This window comes from Hyperolius riggenbachi, chromosome 4 (genome assembly GCF_040937935.1).
Source record: "Hyperolius riggenbachi isolate aHypRig1 chromosome 4, aHypRig1.pri, whole genome shotgun sequence".
In the NCBI taxonomy this organism is placed as follows: Eukaryota; Metazoa; Chordata; class Amphibia; order Anura; family Hyperoliidae; genus Hyperolius; species Hyperolius riggenbachi.
The window spans coordinates 456,646,925-456,672,120 of NC_090649.1; the positions used below are offsets into that span (position 1 = coordinate 456,646,925).

The following is a 25,196-nucleotide window of genomic DNA, read 5'->3' on the forward strand; positions in this document are numbered from 1 at the left end:
GTGATAGCAGCAAGAACAAGGAAGGCTAGGGTTGCCAGGTGTCCGGTTTTACACCGGACAGTCCGGTTTTTGGCCCCTGTGTCCGGTGTAAAAAAACATGCTAAACCGGACAATTAAGTTGTCCGGTTTTAGCGCCCCCCGCAGCGCAGGAGGAGAACAGCGCAGCAGAGAGAGAGCTGGGAGCAGCGGTGGAGAAGGGGGGCAATCTCCCCCCCCTTCCCTCACCTTAGGGTGCTCTCTCTCCCCCGCTGTCTCCTCCAATATGAAGTGCAAGCTGGCGGGTGGCTGCGGGCGGAACTTACCTCTGTGTCGCTCCAGCGCCGGAAGTTCGGGTCCCGCAGCCGCTGAGAGAGATTTGACTCAAAAAAGATCCGGATCAAAGATCCGAATCATTCATGAGCCGGACAACACTATCAGTCTGAATAGTGTTGTCCGGCTCATGAATGATTCGGATCTTTGATCCGGATCTTTTTTGAGTCAAATCTCTCTCAGCGGCTGCGGGACCCGAACTTCCGGCGCCTGCGACAGAGGTAAGTTCTCCCCGCCACCCGCCAGCCTGCTGCACATGATGGAGGAGACAGCAGGGGAGAGAGACAGCACCCTAAGGTGAGGGAAGGCAAGGGGGGGCGGGGGAGATTGCCCCCCTTCTCCACCGCTGCTCCCAGCTCTCTCTCTGCACTGTTCTCCTCCTGCGGGGGGCGGGGGGCACCTGGCTACCTATTCTGGGCACATATACCCCCTGGCTACCTATTCTGGGCACATATAGCCCCTGGCTACCTATTCTGGGCACATATAGCCCCTGGCTACTTATTCCGGGCACATATAGCCCCTGGCTACCTATTCCGGGCACATATAGCCCCTGGCTACCTATTCCGGGCACATATACCCCCTGGCTACCTATTCCGGGCACATATACCCCCTGGCTACCTATTCTGGGCACATATACCCCCTGGCTACCTATTCTGGGCACATATAGCCCCTGGCTACCTATTCTGGGCACATATAGCCCCTGGCTACCTATTCTGGGCACATATACCCCCTGGCTACCTATTCCGGGCACATATAGCCCCTGGCTACCTATTCTGGGCACATATAGCCCCTGGCTACCTATTCTGGGCACATATACCCCCTGGCTACCTATTCCGGGCACATATAGCCCCTGGCTACCTATTCCGGGCACATATAGCCCCTGGCTACCTATTCTGGGCACATATAGCCCCTGGCTACCTATTCTGGGCACATATAGCCCCTGGCTACCTATTCTGGGCACATATAGCCCCTGGCTACCTATTCTGGGCACATATACCCCCTGGCTACCTATTCTGGGCACATATACCCCCTGGCTACATATACTGGGACATTTACACCCCTGCCTACGTATACTGGGACATTTACACCCCTGCCTACATATACTGGGACATATATACCCCCTGGCTACATATACTGGGCACATATATCCCTGGCTACATATACTGGGAACACTGGCTGTTTGTCATTATGTGCATTTAGTGGTGAAAAGCTGTCTCTTTTGTGCATTTACTGGTGAAAAGCTGTCTCTTATTATGTGCATTTACTGGTGAAAAGCTGTGTCTTATTATGTGCATTTACTGGTGAAAAGCTGTCTCTTGTGCATTTACTGGGGAAAAGCTGTCTCTTATTATGTGCATTTACTGGCGAAAAGGTGTCTCTTATAATGTGCATTTACTGGTGAAAAGCTGTCTCTTATGTGCAGTTACTGGTGAAAAACTGTCTCTTATGTGCACTGGACCAGTACTACTGGTGAGGACAGTTAGTGACATGGCTATGTACTCTGTAATGTGCTGCAGAAGATGTCAGTGCGATATGAATACTATAAATTTTTTTAAAAAAAAAAGCCCATTGCTTAGCCCCACTCTACATAAAAGTGCGCTTCTGACTCCGCCCCTAACTCCACCCCCAACTCCACCCCCTGTCCGGTTTTCTCCATCAGCCGACCTGGCAACCCTAGGGGGGGCACATCTGGCCATCTAAACAGCATTTGTACATTTGGCTCCACCCATGACCACATTCTGATGCGTGGCTATACCCAATTTGTCCAGAGGGGGACGCAAGAACTGTCTTCGTCCCCAGGCGCTGATAAGACTAACTACGCCTCTGCCCGTTAACTTCCGGAGCCGGGGCCTTAATGTGCATACATGGCCTGGCAGTGAACACGACCCACCGTGCGAAGTTGCCCGAAGCGTTCTGCAGCTGCACAGTACTACTGAGCAACTCTCCCAGCTGCGGGAACGGCATGTGCAAGTGCGTGCTGCCACACCGTACCTTGCGCCGACTGGCTATAGTTACCTGGACAGAAATGGTGGTGAGTGATCATGCTGAAGGGGGCTGGCGGAAGCCCCAGGTATGTATAAAACATGCATTCATTCAACTCAGGTACACTTGAAGGGACAGTGTCACCCCAGTCCTAATAATGAGACTTCAGCCAGCCATGTATACCTCTCCATATATTCCTAGGATTCACATTAATGGATAGGTCCGCTCTTATTGGATCACATTTCGAGAACTATCTGCTCCCTTGCACTGGCGCACGAAAGGGGGTGTTCCGGGTGTCTGAAACCACCCCCTCGCACCGAGAACGGAAGTGCCTCATGAATCTGAGCAGCGGCAGCCACAGATGTAATAGCGCAGCTGCCGCCTGCTCATGTGTGTATGCGGGGATACAACCCCATTGGGCCGCAGGGGGGCCCGCCAGCTGTGTGTGGGGGGAGCGCTGACGTCCTCCCTAATGCGGGACCCCAGGTGTAGAACTTCTTCCCCGCAGCCTCTCCCGGGAGGCAGAGTCTCCAGTACAGGGCTTCGGGAGCCATCTTGCCGTAGCCCTGCACTCTGCCTATCAGCACGGGAGATGTGCTGCAGGAGGATCGTCGGGGAGCTGCAAGCCAGATGCCGGGAGAGGAGGAGACTTCTGTCAGGTAAGTGATTTGTTTTTGTTTTTCACAGGTGCATTTTTTTTTCTCGTGTCTGCTGCCCACATTACGATTTTCTGGTAACTGCTGCCCACATTGCGATTTTCTGGTGTCTGCTGCCCACATTGCGATTTTCTGGTGTCTGCTGCCCACATTGCGATTATTTTCTGGTGTCTGCTACCCACATTGCGATTATTTTCTGGTGTCTGCTGCCCACATTACGATTTTCTGGTGACTGCTGCCCACATTACGATTTTCTGGTAACTGCTGCCCACATTGCGATTTTCTGGTGTCTGCTGCCCACATTACGATTATTTTCTGGTGACTGCTGCCCACATTACGATTTTCTGGTGACTGCTGCCCACATTGCGATTATTTTCTGGTGTCTGCTGCCCACATTACGATTTTCTGGTGACTGCTGCCCACATTGCGATTTTCTGGTGACTGCTGCCCACATTACGATTTTCTAGTGTCTGCTGCCCGCATTACGATTTTCTGGTGACTGCTGCCCACATTACGATTTTCTGGTGTCTGCTGCCCACATTACGATTTTCTGGTAACTACTGCCCACATTGCGATTATTTTCTGGTGTCTGCTGCCCACATTACGATTTTCTGGTAACTGCTGCCCACATTACGATTTTCTGGTAACTGCTGCCCACATTACGATTTTCTGGTGACTGCTGCCCACATTACGATTTTCTGGTGACTGCTGCCCACATTGCGATTATTTTCTGGTGTCTGCTGCCCACACTGCGATTTTCTTGTAACTGCTGCCCACATTGTGATTTTCTGGTGTCTGCTGCCCACATTACGATTTTCTGGTGGCTGCTGCCCACATTACGATTTTCTGGTAACTGCTGCCCACATTACGATTTTCTGGTGACTGCTGCCCACACTACGATTTTCTGGTGACTGCTGCACACACTACGATTTTCTGGTGACTGCTGCCCACATTGCGATTATTTTCTGATGTCTGCTGCCCACATTACGATTTTCTGGTGACTGCTGCCCACATTACGATTTTCTGGTGACTGCTGCCCACATTATGATTTTCTGGTGACTGCTGCCCACTTTGCGATTTTCTGGTGCCTGCTGCCCACATTGCGATTTTTCTGGTGACTGCTGCCCACTTTACGATTATTTTCTGGTGGCTCCTGCCCACATTATTATTATTTTCTGGTGACTGCTGCCCACTTTACGATTTTCTGGTGCCTGCTGCCCACATTGCGATTTTCTGGTGACTGCTGCCCACATTGCGATTTTCTGGTGCCTGCTGCCCACATTGCGATTTTCTGATGACTGCTGCCCACATTACGATTATTTTCTGATGGCTGCTGCCCACATTACGATTATTTTCTGATGGCTGCTGCCCACATTACGATTATTTTCTGATGACTACTGCCCACATTATGATTATTTTCTGATGACTGCTGCCCACATTACGATTATTTTCTCATGAAATGCTGCTCAATTTATGATTAATTTCTGGTGAACTGCTGCCGACTTTACGATTATTTTATGGTGAAATGCTGCTCAATTTATGATTAATTTCTGGTGAAATGCTGCTCAATTTACGATTAATTTCTGGTGAAATGCTGCTCAATTTATGATTAATTTCGAGTGAAATGCTGCCCACTTTACGATTATTTTATGGTGAAATGCTGCCCACTTTACGATCATTTCTGGTGAAATGCTGCCCAATTTACGATTCATTTCTGGTGAAACATTGCTGCATTAGGATTATTTTCTAGTGAAACATTGATGCATTAGGATTATTTTATAGTGAAACGCCACCCCATTACGATTATTTGGTGCCTATGGGGAGGGCCCCATCCTCATTTTCGCAGGGGGACCCAGTGATTTCTAGTTACGCCCCTGGGGGAGGGTCTCTCTGACTGGCGGTATGAGAGCGGGGGTACTAGGGGGGATCTGACTATATACACTGGCTATATGCAGGGGGATCTGACTATATACACTGGTTGTATACAGGGGGATCTGGCTATATACACTGGCTATATGCAGGGGGATCTGGCTATATGCAGGGGGATCTGGCTATACACACTGGATATATGCAGGGGGATCTGGCTATACACTGACTATATGCAGGGGGATCTGGCTATATACACTGGCTATATACAAAGGGGATCGGCTATATACACTGGCAATATACAAAGGGGATCGGCTATATACACTGGCTATATGCAGGGGGATCTGGCTATATACACTGGCTGTATGCAGGGGGGGGGGGGCATCTGGCTACATACAGTGGGTATATGGCTACATACAGGGGGGATCTCTGGCTATATATACAGGGGATCTGACTATATACACTGGCTATATATACAAGGGGGGGTCTGGCGAAATACAAGGGGGAATGTACTGAACGGGGACTCATTTGGCTATATACTTTAAATGGGGATCATGTGGTTACCTATCCTAGAGTGACCAGACGTCCCGGATTGCCCGGGACACGTCCCGGATTCGGGGTCCGCTGTCCCAGGCTTAATGAGGTCCCGGGAAACGTCCCGCTTTCAGCAGCGGGACGTCCCGGCCTCGGGACTCTAGCCACTCTCTCCTCAATGAACTGGCAGCGGCGTCTATAGATGCCGTGCCAGTTCATTGCCTGCAGCCCTGCTCCAGCCTCCTCTTCCGGTGTCTGTTTCCGACACCGGCAGGCGAGCAGGGCTACGGCAATATGGCTGCCGAACAGAGCCGGGACAAAGTCCTCCAGCACCCAAGGCTGAGACACCAAAGTGCGCCCCCTCCAACCCTGCCACCCCAGCCATCACACACTGATTGCTATTAGACTAAGAGGCACCACAGGGCCCACGACCTCCCCAACACCTTAATATCTAGTTATCTGGCTTGCAGTCACTGCCATGTATCCCCTTTTCTTATTTCTTTCTGCTTCAAACAATAAGGAATGACAGCTGAATGAATTCTGCGCCCCCTCCTACACTGCGCCCTGAGGCTGGAGCCTCTCCAGCCTATGCCTCGGCCCGGCCCTGCTGCCGAAGCCCTGTACTGGAGACCTATTTGTGTCTCCAGTACAGGGCTTCGGGCGCCATCTTGCCGTAGCCCTGCTCTGCCAGGCTGTCAGCGCGGGAGACTGCAGGAGAAGTAAGACGGTCCCAGGAGCAGCGCGCCAGAGGCCGGAGACTTCTGCCAGGTGAGTAAATGCTTTCTTTTCCAGGTGAAATGTTTGCCCGCATTGTTTCTTTTCCAGGTGAAATGTTTGCCCGCATTGTTTCTTTTCTGGTGAAATGTTTGCCTACATTGTTTCTTTTCTGGTGAAATGTTTGCCCGCATTGTTTCTTTTCTGGTGAAATGTTTGCCCGCATTGTTTCTTTTCTAGCGAAATGTTTGCCCGCAGTGCGTTTCTTTTCTGGTGAAATGTTTGCCCGCAGTGCGTTTCTTTTCTGGTGAAATGTTTGCCCGCATTGTTTCTTTTCTAGCGAAATGTTTGCCCGCAGTGCGTTTCTTTTCTGGTGCAATGTTTGCCCGCATTGTTTCTTTTCTAGCGAAATGTTTGCCCGCAGTGCGTTTCTTTTCTGGTGCAATGTTTGCCCGCATTGTTTCTTTTCTAGCGAAATGTTTGCCTGCAGTGCATTTCATTTCTGGTGAAATGTTTGCCCGCATTGTTTCTTTTCTGGTGAAATGTTTGCCCGCATTGTTTCTTTTCTAGCGAAATGTTTGCCCGCAGTGCGTTTCTTTTCTAGCGAAATGTTTGCCCGCAGTGCGTTTCTTTTCTGGTGAAATGTTTGCCCGCATTGTTTCTTTTCTGGTGAAATGTTTGCCCGCATTGTTTCTTTTCTGGTGAAATGTTTGCCCGCATTGTTTCTTTTCTAGCGAAATGTTTGCCCGCAGTGCGTTTCTTTTCTGGTGAAATGTTTGCCCGCAGTGCGTTTCTTTTCTGGTGAAATGTTTGCCCGCATTGCGTTTATTTTGTACCGACATGTTGCCCGCATTGCGTTTATTTTGTACCGACATGTTGCCCGCATTGCGTTTATTTTGTACCGACATGTTGCCCGCATTGCGTTTATTTTGTACTGACATGTTTGCCCGCATTGCATTTATTTTATACTGACATGTTGCCCGCATTGCGGTTATTTTGTGCTGACATGTTGCCTATTGCGTTTATTTTCTGGTGTCCGGGGTAACTGTTACTGCATTTATTATTTAATAGTCATAGATGGCTATGTTTGCTGCTTTGTGGTTACGGTATACTATTAGCATCACACAGTTTCTGCACACCCATGATGCAAAGTCTCGTTTGTCCACATCATGGCGTAAACACTGCTTTCTTATGCCTCGCTGTTACATCATTACGTTAGCTCCGCCCATACAATGTCATGACCACGCCCATTTTTCGGCGCGGCGCAGCCCCCCCCCCAGTCTTCGCCGCTGCGCGCTCCTCAGTCCTCCCCACTTTTCGCACCCCCCCCCCCCTCCCCGTCCCAGGTTGGATCCACAAAAATCTGGTCACTCTACCTATCCTAACTGGGGGGGGGGGGGGGGGCTCATCTGGCTACCTGTGTGATAAATGGGGGTCATCTGGTCACCTATACTAAAGAGGGGTGGGGTAATTTCGTTATCCATAATAAAGAGGGGTTATCTGGCTACTTAATCACTGCCACATTATATATATTTTGGCGAAACACTACTGCATCATGTTTATTTTGTAGGCAAACACTGTGCATTGTGTGTATTTTGTGGAGAAATGCTGTGCATCATGTGGATTTTGTGGGCAAACGCATGCGTGGTAGTGTGCGGCTTGCCAAAAGAGACCTATCAGGAACCCCCCCCCTTGAAAATCCTGGATTTGCCCCTGCCTTGGTGCATCACATGATGCCTTCACTTCATCACAGCTGTAGTAGTGTTGTCCGGATCATGAACGATTCGGATCTTTGAACCGAATCTCTTTTGTGAGTCGAATCATCTGAATCATCAAAATGAGTGATTCGGATCGCAAAAGGGGCGGGCCAGGAGCGACATGCCCCCCTCTCAGCGGGCAGCGGGGTCCTGGAAGCAGAGCAGAGATGGATCGCTCTGTTGGAGGGGAGCCAGGGACAGGTAGCTGAGAGAGGGGACATGGGTGCCACTGCCAGATATGTGTAGAGCACACATACTGGCTATAATGTGCTGCTCTTTATAGGCTGTGTGTTCCGTAGTTGTGCACAGTGAACAAATTGGAATTTGGCTCAGCTCAGCACAGCTCAGTAACTTTGCAGGCACTGTGATTGCAGCGCAATATGATCCTCCTGCACTTGGCACTAATCAGCTGCACTTATCTTCTGGGAATGCTTTGGGGAATGCTTTCTTTCACTGTGCGACCTTTGCATTCAAAGTATACAGATGAACATATAGGTGAAATATATGTAAAGCATATGATTGCAGCATGCGGGTATTATGTGCAAACATTTCTGCTCTCTGCTCGTCCCTCCTCCCTTCTCTGTCCACTCCCTGCCCTCTGTCCATCTTTTCCCCTTCTCTGTGTGTCCACCCCCCCCCCCTCCCCTGTCCTGCTAGTCATTTCACCCCCTAAATCAGGGGTCTCAAACTCACGGCCCGCGGGCCATTTGCGGCCCTCGATACAATATTTTGTGGCCCTCGCCGGCAAAAGCTTCCTTATAGTTTGCTTCAGTGCTCCCAAGTATTCCGCCGCATCCCCGCCGCTAAACGAGGGCTGCAGAGCCCCCAAATCGCCCAGGGGGCAATCCACCGGCATTTCCTGAAAGGGGCAGAGCTTTCAGCTTCAGCCCTGCCCCTCCTGACGTCAATCGCCACACAGATCGCCGCCTCTCCCCGCCCCTCTCTGCGAAGGAAGACTGAGAGGGGCGGGCAGAGGCGGCGATGCGCTGCGATTGTGAAATTCCTTATGGGGCCCAGCCTCATCCTGACTTTGCCTCCTGCGGCCCCCAGGTAAATTGAGTTTGAGACCCCTGCCCTAAATGCTTCAGTAGTAAAATGATCCGAGATTCGGATCAAAGATCCAGATCTTTTCAATGATCCGATTCGAATCATCCGGATCATTGAAAAGATCCGAACTTCGCATCTCTAAGCTGTAGGACGAGGCCACTCCCCTAAGGCTGTCATCGGCGGCTCCACGCCAGGACACAATGGGCGGGACTGAGATTTCACCACGCCCGTCTGTTTGTGTGGCAGCGAGGACAGGCGGAGCTATCAGACGTCACGGCGATTTGTTTGTACCGAAGCGAGCAGGGAGGCGGTGTTAGGCGACGCAGCCGTCCTTTGCGGTGGGGGGCGGGGCGAAGCGTGTTGAGGCCAGGCAGTTTGCACTGCGGCAGGGTTTGGGGCGGGGCTGTGAGCGGTTGAGTGACAACTGGAGTGGGGAAGTGGGCGGAGTCAGGAGCGTCTAGTTAGAACATTCGGGGAGAGCGGCCGACCGACGCCGAGAGCTGCAGAGACCAGAGTCTCGTATCCAGGAGACCGCCAGTCCGGTAAGACGGGGAGGAGAGAGCCGACGAGAGGGTCACCCTGTGTATAACACTCTGACGTCATGTCTGCCCTGCTCCTGGCTGGGAGAGAAGACCCTCACTGTGTCCAACTCATTCTCCTGGCGTCATGTACTTCCCAGACAGCCCCCCTTCTTCACTGCGAGCCTGACCCCCCCACCTCCCCTAGCTACAGTCACTGCCCCCCAACTGTACACACTGCCCCCACCTTCCCCTAGCTACAGTCACTGCCCCCCAACTGTACACACTGCCCCCACCTTCCCCTAGCTACAGTCACTGCCCCCCAACTGTACACACTGCCCCCACCTTCCCCTAGCTACAGTCACTGCCCCCCAACTGTACACACTGCCCCCACCTTCCCCTAGCTACAGTCACTGCCCCCCAACTGTACACACTGCCCCCACCTTCCCCTAGCTACAGTCACTGCCCCCCAACTGTAAACACTGTCCCCACCTCTGATATACCCCCTCTCCTCTACAAGCCTGCCCCCCTTTCCACCATATACACACTGACCCCCATCTCTGATGTACCCCTTTTCCTCTCCAAGCCTGGCTCCCTTCCCCTGTTTATAGTCACTGTCCCCCAACTATAAACGCTGTCCCCATCTCTGATGTTCCCCCTCTCCTCTACAAGCCCGACCCCTTTCCCCATCTAAAGGCATTGCCACCCCAACTATAAACACTGTACCAACTCTGATGTATCCCTCTCCTCTACAAGCCTGGCCTTCTTCTCCCATGTATAGTCACTGCCCCCCCCCCCCCCCCATGCACACTATAAATAGTGTCCCCATCTCTAAAGTGCATGCTATCCACTACAAGCCTGCCCCCTCTTCCCTTAGTTACAGTCACTAACAACCCTCCCCAACTGTGTACACTGTCCCATCTTTGAAGTACCCCCTATCCACTACAGACCTTTGCCTAACTATAGTCAATGCCCCCCCCCAACTATAAACTATGTCCTCCATCTCTGATGTACCCCTCCACTATAGAACAATAACACACACACACACCCCTTCTAAACCCCCCTTCCATATGTCCTATTACACACGCATACACACTCTGCCCTCCTATCTATCCCACCCCAACTGTAAGCACTTACCTAGTACCCCCCCCCCCCCCCCCGGACTATAAACACTCCTATCCTTCCACCCCCAACCATAAACACTGGCTTCCTATCCCCCCCCCCCCCCCCCTCGCCCAACTGTACGCACTGTCCCTCTATTTATACACTCTCTCTTGACCTTCTATCTTTCCCTCTAAGCTCATACATTTTCCCTAATCTGTCTCCTACCCTTACTTCTCTACCCATACCATACCAACAGAAACATTTTACAGAAAATTGTATGGTGTGTACTAGGCAAAATTCATCTATTGTTCATCGACATTTTCAATTGTACCCTCTACCCAAATGTAATACCTCACTGCTCCCTCCCCCTCCATCGTCTAATGCTGGGTACACACGATACATTTTTCTGACAGATTTACTGTCAGAGCGATTATTTCCAACCGGTCCAATCTGATTTACAATCTATTTTCCATAGAAGTAAATAGAAAATCGATCGGAAATGGGGTCGGACAATTTTTTTCATCCAATCTTACCATTTCTATGTAATATAAGGGAACTGCCTAAATTATCAATTCAATATATTCTCAATTTACCTTTATACTACATAGATTTGATAAAATTGGATGAAAAAGATTGGCTCCTTGGTGGCCACCTTTACCCAGCTCCTCCCACTCGAGTCTACTGATCGAAATGCTTGTACACCTGTCCAACGAAAGCACAGAACTTACCTAATGACATGACCAACCAAGCGATTGCACTAAGTATTTTCTGTGCACCAACCAACTGAGTGACCAGGTCATTTGCATACTGCGCACGCAAGCAGGAGGACAGACTTGTACACACGTGGCCAACTAAACTATAACGTTCCAACAGTTGTGTGAGTTGATCCGCCGGTTGGATCGGGCAAACAGCCTGGTATCAGTCGCTCTGATTGCTCCAACTCCGACTACACAGCCCTACAGGTATGTATAAATTTTTTGTAACCCATCATCTCAAGTTCACTTTAAAGAATGCATATTGCCTGGTTGTTCTGCTAATTTTCTGCCTCTAAGGCCCTGTTCACATTACCAAATGCAGAATGCCGTGCGATCGGAACGCAATCTATGATTGCATGTGTTGTGTGGCTGATCCCATTCACTGAAAGTGGATGTGTTAACCGTGCGCTTTGGGAAAAAAATGCATGCAGCATGCATTCGCGGACCGCACTGGTTGCGTGCAGTGTGAATATCAGACAGTGCGGTCTATGCACTTCTGATGTCGTGCGTGTCTGCCTCCTTCACGCGTTGCCGAAATCCGGACGGCAAGGCGTGCAATGTGAACAAGGCCTAATACTTTTAGCCATAGGCTATGAATAAGCATGCAGATCAGATGTTTCTGACTAAAGTCTGACTGGTTTAGCGGCATGCTTGTTTCAGGTGCGTGTTTCCGACACTGCTGATGCCTGAACGATCAGCCAGGCAATTTGCATTGTTTTAACGGAAATAAACAGGGCAGCCACCATATCCTTCTGAAATGTCAAATTGTACAGTACTGTGCATGCCCAGTGTCCCACAACCTAGCTGGATCCCGTACTGCACAGCGGGAGAACTGAGGGGACCATCCGGACACAGTGAGTCCATGGACTACTGGGGATCGGAGGACGCCCTAGGTAAGTATAAATCCTTTGGCTGTGGTTATCTCAGGTTCGCTTTTCCAGCACTAAAGCTCTGTACACATGCTTGACCGCTGTTGCTCAAAACGAATGAGGAATGATGAGTCAGTCAAGCATCAATTATACATGTAGACCAAATAGTTTTGGTGGATCATTTTGAACAACAATCGTTAATCATATGTATTGATCGATAACAAACGCCCAATAAAACGAAAATGTTTAGGTAAGAATTGTGTTTTCCTTCAGCACGGAAACGCCATTGTGACCAGCAATGACGGTTCTTCGTGACGTTGATCGGCGTTGCGGCTGTAAAGTATACAGTCAGCTAGGGTTCGTTCTGAGGGAATATACATAGTAAATTTGAACAGAGGCACCAGTAACAAGCATAAAATATGCTATGTGCTTTGGGGAGGTAGTGGTGGACTTACCATACCTCCCCAAAAGTAGACAAGATCCCGTTGGTTTGGTCAACAATTTTTTTTTTTTTTATTTGAATACTCCCACAATGCAACACATTTCACAGGTACAATCCTGCTCCATCAGGCAAATATCGGAGCAACTATAATTACTAGCAAGCCAAGCGCCCCTGTTCAGAGGGGAGACTGGTAGGGACTTGCTTTTTCGCTAATGCATCGAAAAGCTTTTGGCATTGGTTTACATGGGCAACATGGAACCACAAACGTAACTGACACTGAATGCTAAATGTAGATGACAGGACCTATCACATTGCTTACACGAACACCACCAACTATTGTCACCATCATTTGGTGGTAGATGCCTTTCAAACGGCACGTTTGGCTAACAAAAACGTTGCGTTTACCGCCTGTGTGAACCAGCCCTTGGAGAGAAAGCTATTAGTGGATCATTGCACCAGTGGGTGGGGGGCTCCTCCAATGACCAGGAATTCAGAATATAACCATGACTATTGCAGCATAGGATTTGATTGTACCGAGTAGCCCTGATTGCATTTGCACTACAAGTTTCCTCCATGGACTACCCAAAGAACCTGTGATGAGGCCTGCAGTGCTTAGTCTGCTCTAGTTCTATTTCCCTGTGTCAGTGTGCTGCAGGGGAGGGGAGGGAAGGGGTGGGGGGGGTGGGGAGGGAGAGTGTTCTTGTCACTTCTAGCATGCTGAATACACAGCTGTTGCTGCTCTCTTGTTTTCTTATCTCAGCTCATCACCTGTGGGGGGGCGGAGCTTCCTTTCTTCCCATGCACGCAGCTGATTGGCTGGCAGGGGAGGGTCACATGGGAGGCTGGCAGTGATCAGCTGTTGTCTGTATAGGAAGAGGGGGTGAGCAAGCTCTGTTTATGTAGCATAGGGATGATGTCACGCTGCTCAGCTCAATGAGTCACAGCTCTGCCTGCATTCAGGGAAGATTCCGGGGGAAGGGTGACCAGGACAGACCGGTCCAACTGCTGGGCAGTATCACCGCAGGGATGCAGTGTGTGATGTCTGAGTAACACAGCTACGCACAGTGAAGTGATGTACAGTATAGCAGTACTACTATCTGACAGTAATATATCGGATGATTTGCATATTGGGCAGTGATGCATTGTGGGTCACTGCAACCTGAATAATTGTAGATGCCTTCAAAATTCTGTTTTGCATAGCATTTTAGTAAAGGTGGCCATACACTGGTCGATTTGCCATCAGATCGACCAACAGATAGATCCCTCTCTGATCGAATCTGATCAGAGAGGGATCGTATGGCTGCCTTTACTGCAAACAGATTGTGAATCGATTTCAGCATTAAATCGATTCACCATCTGTGAAGCTGCCGCCACCCACCCTGCATACATCACCTGATCCGGTCGGCGCGAGTCCCCCGGTCTCTGCTGTCTTCTTCTGCGCTCTGGGCTCCAGGGCTGCAGCTTCACTTCCTGTCCAGGGAAGTTTAAACTTTAGAGGGTGCTCTACTGTTTAAACTTCCTGTCCGGGCAGGAAGAAGTTAAGCCTGCCGGAGCCCAGCGGAGAAGGAGCAGCGGGGATACGCGGTGGCGGAGCATGTAGTGTATTGCCGCTAGCGTCGGTCGTCGGACATTCGAACGCCGCTATCGACGCACTCAGGACCCGCCGGCGTTCGAGTGAAATCTTCTGCACGGAAGGATCACCGGGAACGATCGATTTTGGACGGAAATCGATCGTTCGGTCAGCGTTTGCGCAACGATTTCACGGCAGATTCGATCAGTGATCGAATCTGCTGTATATCGGCGGGAAAATCATCAAGTGTATGGGCGCCTTAAGAGTGGTTTTTGGTCCTTTGTAGCCCCTTACACACTCCTAGGAGTTCTGGTTCACCATGAGCTTGCTGGGCAATCTGTTACTCTGGATGTTTCAAGTCCTACCCCATAGTGCCACATTAATAAACTGAAGAGGATCAACATCATTTCATTCCAGCGGGTCTGGAGGTGTGTTTAGCTTTCAGGGACAACAAATGGATGATTTGCTTATTCAGCAGTGATGCATTGTGGGAGTTCTCATATGCTCAGTCCAGCCTGAATAATCACAAATACCTTCTATATTGGCAGAATTCTGTTTTATACAGTAATATGTAGTGACTTTTCTACGGTGCACAGGATATCTGAGGTGAATAAGATTGTAAGAACAGGGGGGAGCAGGCATGTACAGGGAACAGTCCTCATGCCCACAGCTCCCCATTCACCTCTGTACACTCCTAAAAGCCAGCAGAAGCTGCTTCCGGGGCGGCAGCAGTGCGCAAGCGCTAGGCCTGGCGGCTGTGTCATTGATCAAGCTCCTGCAGCTGGGAGCTTTTTTTTTTTTTTTTTTTTTTTTTGTATCTGTGTTCTCCCCAGAATTTTTTTTTCAGGTGGGTGGAATGAAAAAGTAGCCGGGTGGGGCGTGACGGGATGGATGGGCCGGTGCTACACTGCTTACAGAATAGGAGGTAGATGAGGAGGCGAGCCAATGACAGCCGGGTGCTCACCAAAATTAGCCGGGTGGAGCACCCAGCTAAAAGTGGGGAGAACACAGTATCTGTTGTGAAAACAGTGCCCCGATTAGGTACATACCTAAGCAAAGGGAAGCCTCTGGATAATGTTGAAGCTTCCCCATCCACCTCGCCAGTCCAGCGCTGAAACCCTCTAAAGCTTATTGTCAGATCTCGGCCACACTGCGTAAGGGCGGCCTGCTCGTGTCTGCACAGTACCACGGATCCAAATAGGCTCAGCTTTTTTTGCTCAGCAGTGGCACCTCACTACTGCTTGTTCTCATACAGGAGCGTGATCACAAGCTTTGGGGGTCCCAGCGCTTGAACGGTGAAGTGAAGGGAGGCAAGGCTTCCTTCTACTGAGGTAAGTATGTGTGTTTTTGTTTTTAACTATTTATTTTTTTATTTAAAAACTCACAGGTTTTGGCTCTGTAGATTTGGATTAAGCTACACCTTAAAGGGAACCTGAACTGAGAGGTATATGAGGCTGGATTTTTATTTCCTTTTAAACCATACCAGTTGCCTGCCAGTCCTTCTGATCATTCCGGTCTCAGCAGTGTCTGAATCACGCACCTGGAACAAGCATGCGTCAAATTCAGTCTGACTTCAGTCAGAGCACATGATTTGCATGCTTATTCTGGGTCTATGGCTAAAAGTGTTAGAGGCAGAGGATCAGCTGGAAAGCCGGGCAATCTGCATTGTTTAAGTAAATAAATATGTCAGCCTCCATTTCTCTCTCACTACAGTTCCTCTGTAATGCTACCTTACTGCCCAGCTTTATAAGGCATTTGTTACATTAGTGACTGTATCTATCCTTTATAGGTGGTGGATGGCATTCTTGCACTTGGTTTTTGGGTCTGTTACTGACCCCACACGAATCATATCTGTAATGTTGGTCTTTCTGTGTACCCCTCACAGAGCTTCTGTCTGTGGACCTCTGAACTACCTGAAACACAATGGGCAGAATCTTCCTGGATCACATCGGAGGCACCCGTCTCTTCTCCTGTGCCAATTGTGACACCATCCTGACCAACCGCTCCGAGCTCATCTCCACCCGCTTCACCGGAGCTACCGGCAGGGCGTTCCTCTTCAACAAGGTACCTCCCATGTGAAATGCATCAGCGTTCTCCCCAGAATTTTTTTTCCAGCCAGGTAGCATGAAAAAGTAGCCGGGTGGGGCGAGATGAGAATGCAGGGCCGGTGCTTCTGTGTGCATCTCTGCTTACAGCAGAGGAGGTGGTGAGCTGATGACAGCCGGGTGCTCACCAAAACTAGCCGAGTGGAGCACTCGGCAAAAAGAGCCTGGGAAAAACACTGTGCATGGCAGACAGAACAGAGTCCTTGTATAGCACTATAGGTGCTTGTACACTTGTCAGTTTTCTCCAGCAGATTAGTGAGAGATTGATACCGCAACATGGCTACTCGATTGTAATTTCAATCATTTCTATAGATTCCGTCCTGGAATCAAGTGATAACGCAGCCGGTAGCGGTATTAGATTTTGGTAAGACCAATGAACCCCAGGCTGGTATTCCCTATATTAAAATGGCAGCAGAGCGCACACTTATTTGACCCCCAGGGTGCTCTTTTCTGTGACTGTCCTCATGGGGGCACCTGTGACCTGCCTATTGAGGGGGAAGGCCCTGGATCCTATAGAGTCCTTAGTGTCCTGGTTTCCTAGACTCCTGCCTCTGAGTGCTCCCAAAGTTGGGCAGTGTGCATAGGAGAGCGTGTGCTCACTTGTGTATGCGCAGTACAGAGCTGTGTTCTTGGGGAGCACTCTGAGACAGGAGGGCTCCTGGAAGCAGGAAATTCAGACAACGGGGGAGCCAGGGCACCGAGAGAGGACTGGGAAAGCTCTATAGGATCCAGAACCTTCCCTCTACATAGGTGAGTATGTGACTTTTTTTTTTTTTTTTATGCGCTATAGATTTGCTTTAAACTGATGAAACGTTGAACCTTCTGTCTTCGGTAACACTCTGAGACACGAGTCCTCCCAAAGCCTTCCGGAAGGTCTCCAAAGGTGTATTTGACCAGTTGGTTGTGTATGTTACGGCCAGATCCCCAAGTCTGGCCACTTCCGGTTCTGGCCGGCCAAAATACGGAGTGGCCGTGTTACAGCGGCCAATGTCAGAAATGACTTGATGCCGACGGCTCCTCTCCTTACTCCCCTCGCCGGCTCTGACTCCTCCCCCTGCCCCCTCCTATAACCTCTGGCAGCCGGTCCGATATCCCTACCCACCCTCTATCTCCCCTAGCACACCCGAGTCATTCGTTGCGGCAGGGAAGCACTTGGAGGAGGAGCAGGCAGCGGGAACACTGCAGACATTGCTTCTGCCAGCACCCGCTCTATAGTGCCCACCTATAGGAATGAAAGTGGTGGCACAAATCCCTTCTCTCTGTACTTGGTGGCTGGATGGTGTAAGGGCTCTGCCTCTGACACAGGAGACCAGGGTTCAAATCTCGGCTCTGCCTGTTCAGTAAGCCTGCACCTATTCAGTAAGGAGACATTGGGCAAGTTTCCCTAACACTGCCTATGGAGCGCACCCCAGTGGCTGCTGCTCTGGTGCTTTGAGTCCGCCAGGAGAAAAATGTTTTTTGTCTTGTCTACTTCCCTGCAGTTACGAATGGTAGTGGTGAAGTGGGTGAGGGGGAAGATATAGGGTGGGTAGGGATACCAGCTGCCAGTGGCGAGAGGGAGCGGGAGTGGACCCGGAGCCCCCAGACTCTTATTTACTTATTAACTATTGGCCGACTGGTGAGAGGAGGAAGGCAGGGGGAGGAGCTGGAGCCGCTGGCAGCAATTCATTTCTGACATTGGCTGCTGTAACACAGTCACTTCGCATTTTGGCCGGCCAGAACTCAAAGTGGCCAGACTTCGGGTTCTGGCCGTAACATATACGTGGAATGGGGGAGACGGCACTGGATCAAAGGGACTGAGTGGGGATTGAGAAGGCTCTAGTCTATAGGATCCCGAGCCTTCCCTTTCTATAGTTGAGTATCTGCTTTTTGTGTGTGTTGATACCCGCTTTCCTATGAGGAATCTTTACCTTTTCTCAAATCAATCATAGGGTGGTCTATATGGCTGATATTTATTGTTTATTTATTGTATTTATAAAGCGCCAACATATTACCCAGCGCTGGACATTAGTTTAGGTTACAGACAATATTTAGGGGTGACATACAGCAATATGACAATACAGGAATACAAGAAAACCAGATCACACACCATAGTATGAGTACAAGGTAATGCTTAGTCAGTCACTGGATGAAGCATGGAGATTAGGCAAGTCAGGTTCACTCAGATGCATAGCATGGGCTCACAGTAATGGAGGTGCATGATCATGTAGGACGCAAAAGGAGGAGGACCCTGCCCAAAGGCTTACAATCTAGAGGGAGAGGTAGGGACACGAAAGGTAGGGGATCAGAGTTCAGCTATGGATTTAGAGCACTTGTGAGGGGTAGGCCAGAGTAAAAAGGTGAGTTTTGAGGGCTTTTATTGAAGATGTTGGAGGGGGCTGCCCTAATGGGTGGAGGTAGGGAGTTCCATAGTGTTGGAGCAGCACGCAGTGTATTACTATACCACACACCGTTATACCGCAACACACTCACCACACTGAGTACACCTCATTGAGGTGAAACCCCTCCCACAGTGTGATGTCAGGACCTAGGTCCTGACATTTTGCTGTCTGCGAGCCTTGTTGCAATGTGGGAAATGCAAACAGCGGTTTCCAACTGCCAAGCAACCAGTATCTCCCTCTGTGCATATGTATATAGATAAAAAACAAAAAACCTTTTAGCCCATCGCATTGTTGGGGGTGTGTGGTTATAGATAATAGCAGTTTGTACGTGTTTCTTTTCATGTATGCCAGTAGTAAAAATGACCTGCAGGCTGTTTGTGGATCAAACAACAAATTACATGGCGACTATCAATCATTTCTTGATCTATATATATTTTTTTTTTTTTTAACTTCTCACGTTGCAATGTATGGAATTACTTTTTTTCCCTATTTCGCTAAAGTTCCTCTTTAATTGCTAATAACTTCTTTTACTGTTTAGGCCTCGTACATAGTGTTGTGTTGCAGCATAATGGCCGCTCTATAATGCAGTTTGCAGCACTGCAATGCACCACCAATGCGGTGTACTCAGTGTGGTGAGTGTGTTGCGGTATAACGGTGTGTGGTATAGTAATACACTGCATGCTATGCGTTACCACAAAATGTTCATGTAAACGGTGATGACGAAGCATACTTTTCATTGACTGTATGCTTCACTTTATTCGATGCAACACGCTGGTAATGTGCGGCACCGCCTTCTCGTTCCTGCTTTTACAGGGAGCGCAACACCCACTGTGAACGTAGCCTAAAGCTAATAATCGATTGTTGTTGTGTTTTTACCAAACTGACAGGGCTTATTATCTGTGGTAAATTTAAAGGGAACCTGAACGTAGAACTTCCTCTCTGCTCCAAAAGATAGGCAACAGCATAAGACTTGAGACGGGTTCCACGCGGTAAATTGGCGTTAGCCATGTGGTGCGTCGCACCTGCCGCACCACCAAAAACGGGCCTTCAGGGAACACCGCGTTAGTACACAGTGTTCCCTGTGTGGCATTTGGCAAAACAGGAAGTGACGAGCGCTTGCGGTCACTTCCTGCTTCGTGTATGGGGAAGTGCGCGGAAGCGTATAAATAGGCTTCCGTGCATGAGTGACGATACGTCGCAACACCAACTTTGTACAAAAAACAAACCCAAAAACTGCGTCCCCATAGACTAACATGACTTCGGGGCCAACACAGGTCGCCGCAGGAGCCATGCGGTAACGTAGGAATGCGCTAACGTTAAATTGGGCACTTCAGGCTCAGCGTACCGCTATATGAGAAAGTATGAACTTCCCCCATAGGCTATCATTAGGCTGCGGTAGCAGTGCGACAATTTGCCACAGCGTTCCGCGCCAGTGTGAAAGGGCCTTAAAGAAAAACATTTTGGTTTAAGTTTCATCGCTTTTTAACTTAAAATGTACTGAAAAGTAGGTGAAAAAGTACTAACAATAGCTACATGATTTAAAAAAAAAATAAAATAAAGTGTTGCGCTGCCCCCTGGCGGTTTTAATAGACCGCCAGGGAGGTTAAAGGGAACCTCAACTGAGAGGGATATGGATGTTTCCTTTCAAACAATACTAGTTGCCTGGCAGTCTTGCTGATCTCTTTGGCTGCAGTAGTGGCCGAATCGCACACCTGAAACAAGCATGCAGCTAATCTAGTCTGACTTCAGTCAGAGCACCAGATCTGCATGCTTGTTCAGGGGCTGTGGCTGAAAGTATTAGAGACACAGGATCAGCAGGAGAGTCAGGCAACTGGTGGTATTTTAAAAGGAAGAAATCCATATCCTCAGTTTACGTTCCCTTTAAAGAAAACCTGTATCAAGAAAAACGTCCCCTGGGGGATACTCACCTCGGGTGAGGGAAGCCTTCGAATCCTATTGAGGCTTCCCCGTCCCTCTCGGTCACACGGGTAGCGGTGATAAAGCTCCCCAAACAGCGGGGATGTAAATATTTACCTTTCCTGCTCCAGCGCAGGCGCAGTATCGGCTCTCCGCCTCGGAGATAGGCGGAAATAGCCAATCGCTGTCGGACTGCTCTACTGCGCAGGCGCAAGTCGCCTGCACAGTAGAGCGGACCCGGCAGAGATCGGCTATTTCCGCCTATCTCCGTCAGGAAAGCCACAACAGTGCCCTCGCTGGAGCCAGGGAAGGTAAATAAATCTGCGCTTGTCGAGGGAGGATTCCGGGAAGCCTCAGGGTCCCAACCAAGGTGAGTACCCCCCAGGAGCATTTTTTTTAATACAGGTTCTCTTTAAAGAAACACAGGCACAGTAGAAACATTTGTAAATTTTTCAAATAATTTTGAAAACTTGAAATGCGTCCATCAGATGACAGATATTGATGTACCTATGGACCCATGGATCTGTATATTAGCCAAGCCGATTTCTCAATTGAAAAGTCCACGACAAAGACTTATTAATCATTTTCTAACGGCTGCTAGGTGCATCATTTCAAAGCACTGGAGAGATCCCACCGAACCACCAATTTAGGAAGTTAGAAGTAGAATACTACTTTCTGAACTACTTTCTCCTTAAACAGTGAGATATTTAATGTAGGCGTAAATGGGCTGGCGGACTATATTCTTTTCGTTTTCTTCTTTTCTCTCCTCTGTTTCCTTTCTTTTTTTCTATTTTTTCTACTCTATCTCTCCTTTTTCTTTTTCAGCAATATTTTCTATTCTTCTTTTCTACTAATATAGCTATAGTAAGAAAGCTTATTTGAGGTTGGATATAAAGCAACACATACAAATACAGGAACTGGGGGCTGTGGTAGATAAAAAATAGAAAAAGACCACAGAGACACCGGGAGCCCCTATAGTGTATTAACTTTGTAAACTGGTCTAGGTATAAGAGTAATACTACTCAAGTATGGGTTACTGAAAGGCAACCACTCGAACAAGCATGTGGGGAAAGCCTGTCCCCACTCGGTCTTTTCGACGGATGGTCGCAGCTCCTTCAGAAAAAACTTTTTCACCACAAGCTTGTGGTAAAAATAACACTCCCACAGTGTGGGATGTTATACATTAGATATAAAAACAGTAGGAGGCGCCCTTGTTGTTTAATCAGCAATTCTGCATAGAATGTGGTATATAAAATATAATATAAATTGCCTAACTTATGAAGGGACACTTCACTCAGTAGGGAAGATGAATGAGTTTATTGGTACAAAGCACTTATGACAACGCGTTTCGCGGCATAAACCGCTTCATCAGGTGAAGATATGGTGCTGGTTAGCAGGTATGGGTAGTCTGGACTACCGTATTTTTCGGAATATAAGACGCACTTTTTCTGCCCCAAAAGTGGGGAGAAAAAGTGAGTGCCTCTTATATTCCAAATGTTTGAAATTTCGTATTTCTATTGCGCCCGAGGCAGCACGTGCGGCCATTTGTCCCCCTCCTAAACGTGGCCGTGAAGTGCTGGAGTTGATAGCCGCTGGTCAGATGCGGCTGCAGAGCGGCAGATATGCCAGGATACCGTGGCCATGATCTCAATGGATGTCGGGGAGAGAGCCGAGTTCAGCCTGTTTGGCTGATGGCTGGAAGTCTAAGGCATGTTATTAGTGCAGAGCGCAGCGGAAGGCGTTATTACCGATCCGGGATCCAGCCGACGAGTCCTCCATCTGCTTCTGTATCTTCAATACCGGCGCGCGCGGATCCCCGTCTTGTAACTTCCTGGTCTGTCGCTCTCGCACTGCGTGACCTCGGCGGCTCACGTGCGTCAGGGTCACGTAGTGCGAGAGCGGCTGACCAGGAAGTTACAAGACGGGGATCCGCGCGCGCCGGTATTGAAGATACAGAAGCAGATGGAGGACTCGTCGGCTGGATCCCGGATCGGTAATAACGCCTTCCGCTGCGCTCTGCACTAATAGCATGCCTCAGACTTCCAGCCATCAGCCAAACAGGCTGAACACGGCTCTCTCCCCGACATCCATAGAGATCATGGCCACGGTATCCTGGCATATCTGCCGCTCTGCAGCCGCATCTGACCAGCGGCTATCAACTCCAGCACTTCAGGGCCACACTTAGGAGGGGGACAAATGGCCGCACGTGCTGCCTCAGCTGAGACCCACCAGCACCCAGCTTCTGCAACATCCGCAGTAAGCTGCTCTGGCTGTGACCTGGACATTACCCCCTTGCCTCCTTCAGCCTCTACTGCTGGTGCTTTGGATGGGCACTGATCCCACAGCCCACTCCACTGGCCCTCTCCCACATGGACACCTGCTCCTCAAAATTGTAAGACCTGTTACCTTTACCTATTCCTACTGTCTGTACATTGTTGTATCTGCTTGTAGTTTTGTTGCAGATTCTGATTTTTGTATAAATATTACTGTAGCTGTAATTAGTAGTGCTGATTAATGGAGGTAATTGATGTGGTTAATGGAGCTGGTGGGGATGGCAGGGGGTTGGTGTAGCTAATGGGGCAGCAGGAGTTACTGTAGGGTAGTTAGTGAGGCAGCAAGGTTTTACTGTAGCTTAGATAGTGCTTGGGGAGGGGGGGAAGATCCACAAGACGCTCCAGCACCATGGACGCACCTAGGTTTAATGTATTATTTTTTTCCCTCATTTTTATCCTCTAAACCTAGGTGCGTCTTATATTCCGGAGCGTCTTATATTCCGAAAAATACGGTAGCTCATTTCATTGCGATAAGTAATAATAAAGTTATAGACGAATGGAAGGAGCGCTGAAAGGTAAAAATTGCTCTGGTGTTTCAGGGGTAAAACCCCTCAGTTGTGAAGTGGTTTATGTTATAGTGTTGACAAACGTTTGTATTTTGACATAATGAAAAATAAAAATTTTAAATACAAAAAAAAAAATTGAAATGAGACCAAAATAAAATCACCAAATCTACCTAGCAATTTTTTTTTTTTTTTTCATTCCGAAGGGCCATTTCCATAATCTGTTTTCAGTGATGCCTTTTTTAATCTTCTTCCGCTCTCCCAGGTGGTAAACTTACAATACAGCGAAGTCCAGGACCGCGTCATGCTGACCGGCCGCCACATGGTGCGCGACGTCAGCTGCAAGAACTGCAACAGCAAGCTGGGCTGGATCTATGAGTTCGCCACAGAGGACAGCCAGCGCTACAAAGAGGGCCGCGTCATCCTGGAGAGAGCTCTGGTGCGAGAGAGTGAAGGATTCGAGGAACACGTTCCTTCCGATAACTCTTGAAATGCTCTCTTGGGGTTTTTATTTAGTTGAATTTTTTTAAAGTATTCTATTTGAAGTTGCCGACGACTCTTTGCGATGTAATTGCATACACTGTTACCTTTAGCCTTCGAGTCACATGACACAGAGGAGCCGAGACAGGCCTGACGAAGCGATCGTTTCTCGTAGCTTTAGGCCTTAAGTCACCTCCAGCATATCTCTAAGAATGGCTTGATTTTTTTTTTTTCCTCTCTAGTGTGAGGGCCTGACAGTCCTGTTCACTCCCCCCTCCTCCTCCCCCACTTGCCATTTTGGCAACTGCCTTATTTAACTAGATTTATATTTACATTTGTGAACTTTTTTTTTTTTTTTTTTTACGCTCCTGATTTATCTTTTATTGCAATCTTATGTTATTTTAGTCTTTCTCCTCTCACCAGCCTCTTTCCATAGGGATCAGCTTGTATAGAGAATTTGAAAGGGTCCAGTGTTTTGCCGCCGCTTGCGCTGTCCGACGTGGCTTTAAGCAGCCGGGGGTTGCCGGGTGAAACCAGAGCCCACCTCGCGTATCCATCAGCGTCACCCAGAGTCAAGCATTAAACCCCTCCCCCTGTTCGTCGTCATGTTGCGGTCGTGACGCAGTTGGTGTGGTCAGAAATGGGACAAAAAAACAAAACAAAAAATATTTGAAATGTTGCAAAGCAATTGTTTTATGTAAGTGGTGTAGAAATCCTCAGTAGCGTAATAAAATGTCTTTTTGTGTCTGAATTCTTGCACAAACCATTTTATTTTTTTTTCATTTTTTTTTTTTTTTTTACTTGAAGTTGAACCAAAGTAAGGCCCAGTGCACACCGAGCGGTTTTTGATGCGATCCGCCGGCCGCATCCGCCTGTCAAACCGCTGGCTTAATGTATCTCAATGAGATGGTAAACACCGGCGGTTTGAGGATTGTAACAAACCGCAAACGTGCCTCCTGCTGCACGTTTGCGGTTTGCAGAAGTGTTTCTGCCTCAATGTAAAGGATAGGAAAAACGCAAACTGCTCTGAAAAACGCTACTTCAGAGCAGTTTGCCAGGTGTTTTTGTTACAGAAGCTGTTCAGTACAGCTTTTACTGTAACAATATGTGTAATCTGCTACACAAAAACGCAGCCAAAACCGCTAGGCATGTTTAGAAATCCGCTCTAAACATGCCTAGAATCGCACTGAAATCTGCTCCCAAAACGGCTAGCGGTTTGCAGATCTGCTAGTGGCTTTGGTGTGCACTGGGCCTGAGTTTATTTACTTCATTTCCTTTGAGTGCACAGTTACGGTTACAGTGTATCTGAGGCGACACGTGAATTGATGAGATAAACATGGGTATGTACTGTGC

The 25,196-nt window shown here is 48.8% G+C and overlaps 1 protein-coding gene across 2 annotated transcripts; it reads left to right on the top strand.

The window, feature by feature from the left end:
* Positions 1–507: 507 nt before the first annotated feature.
* YPEL5 (yippee like 5) lies at positions 508–24,594 on the top strand. 2 transcript variants are annotated; one of them, XM_068279667.1, is made up of 3 exons: positions 508–530; positions 16,010–16,188; positions 23,629–24,594. In XM_068279667.1, exons 2-3 carry the CDS (start codon positions 16,048–16,050, stop codon positions 23,851–23,853), a joined length of 366 nt encoding a protein of 121 aa, XP_068135768.1. In that variant the 5' UTR covers positions 508–530; positions 16,010–16,047; the 3' UTR covers positions 23,854–24,594. The 2 variants fall into 2 exon arrangements, with proteins under 2 accessions (XP_068135768.1, XP_068135766.1); XM_068279665.1 differs by lacking the exon at positions 508–530 and adding an exon at positions 9,249–9,408.
* Positions 24,595–25,196: the final 602 nt, after the last annotated feature.

Coding starts and splice junctions, on each gene's coding strand:
- YPEL5 (XM_068279667.1), top strand. CDS start 16,048: ATGGGCAGAATCTTCCTGGATCACATCGGAGGCACCCGTCTCTTCTCC. Junction 16,189..23,628: donor GGGCGTTCCTCTTCAACAAG/GTACCTCCCATG, acceptor CCGCTCTCCCAG/GTGGTAAACTTACAATACAG.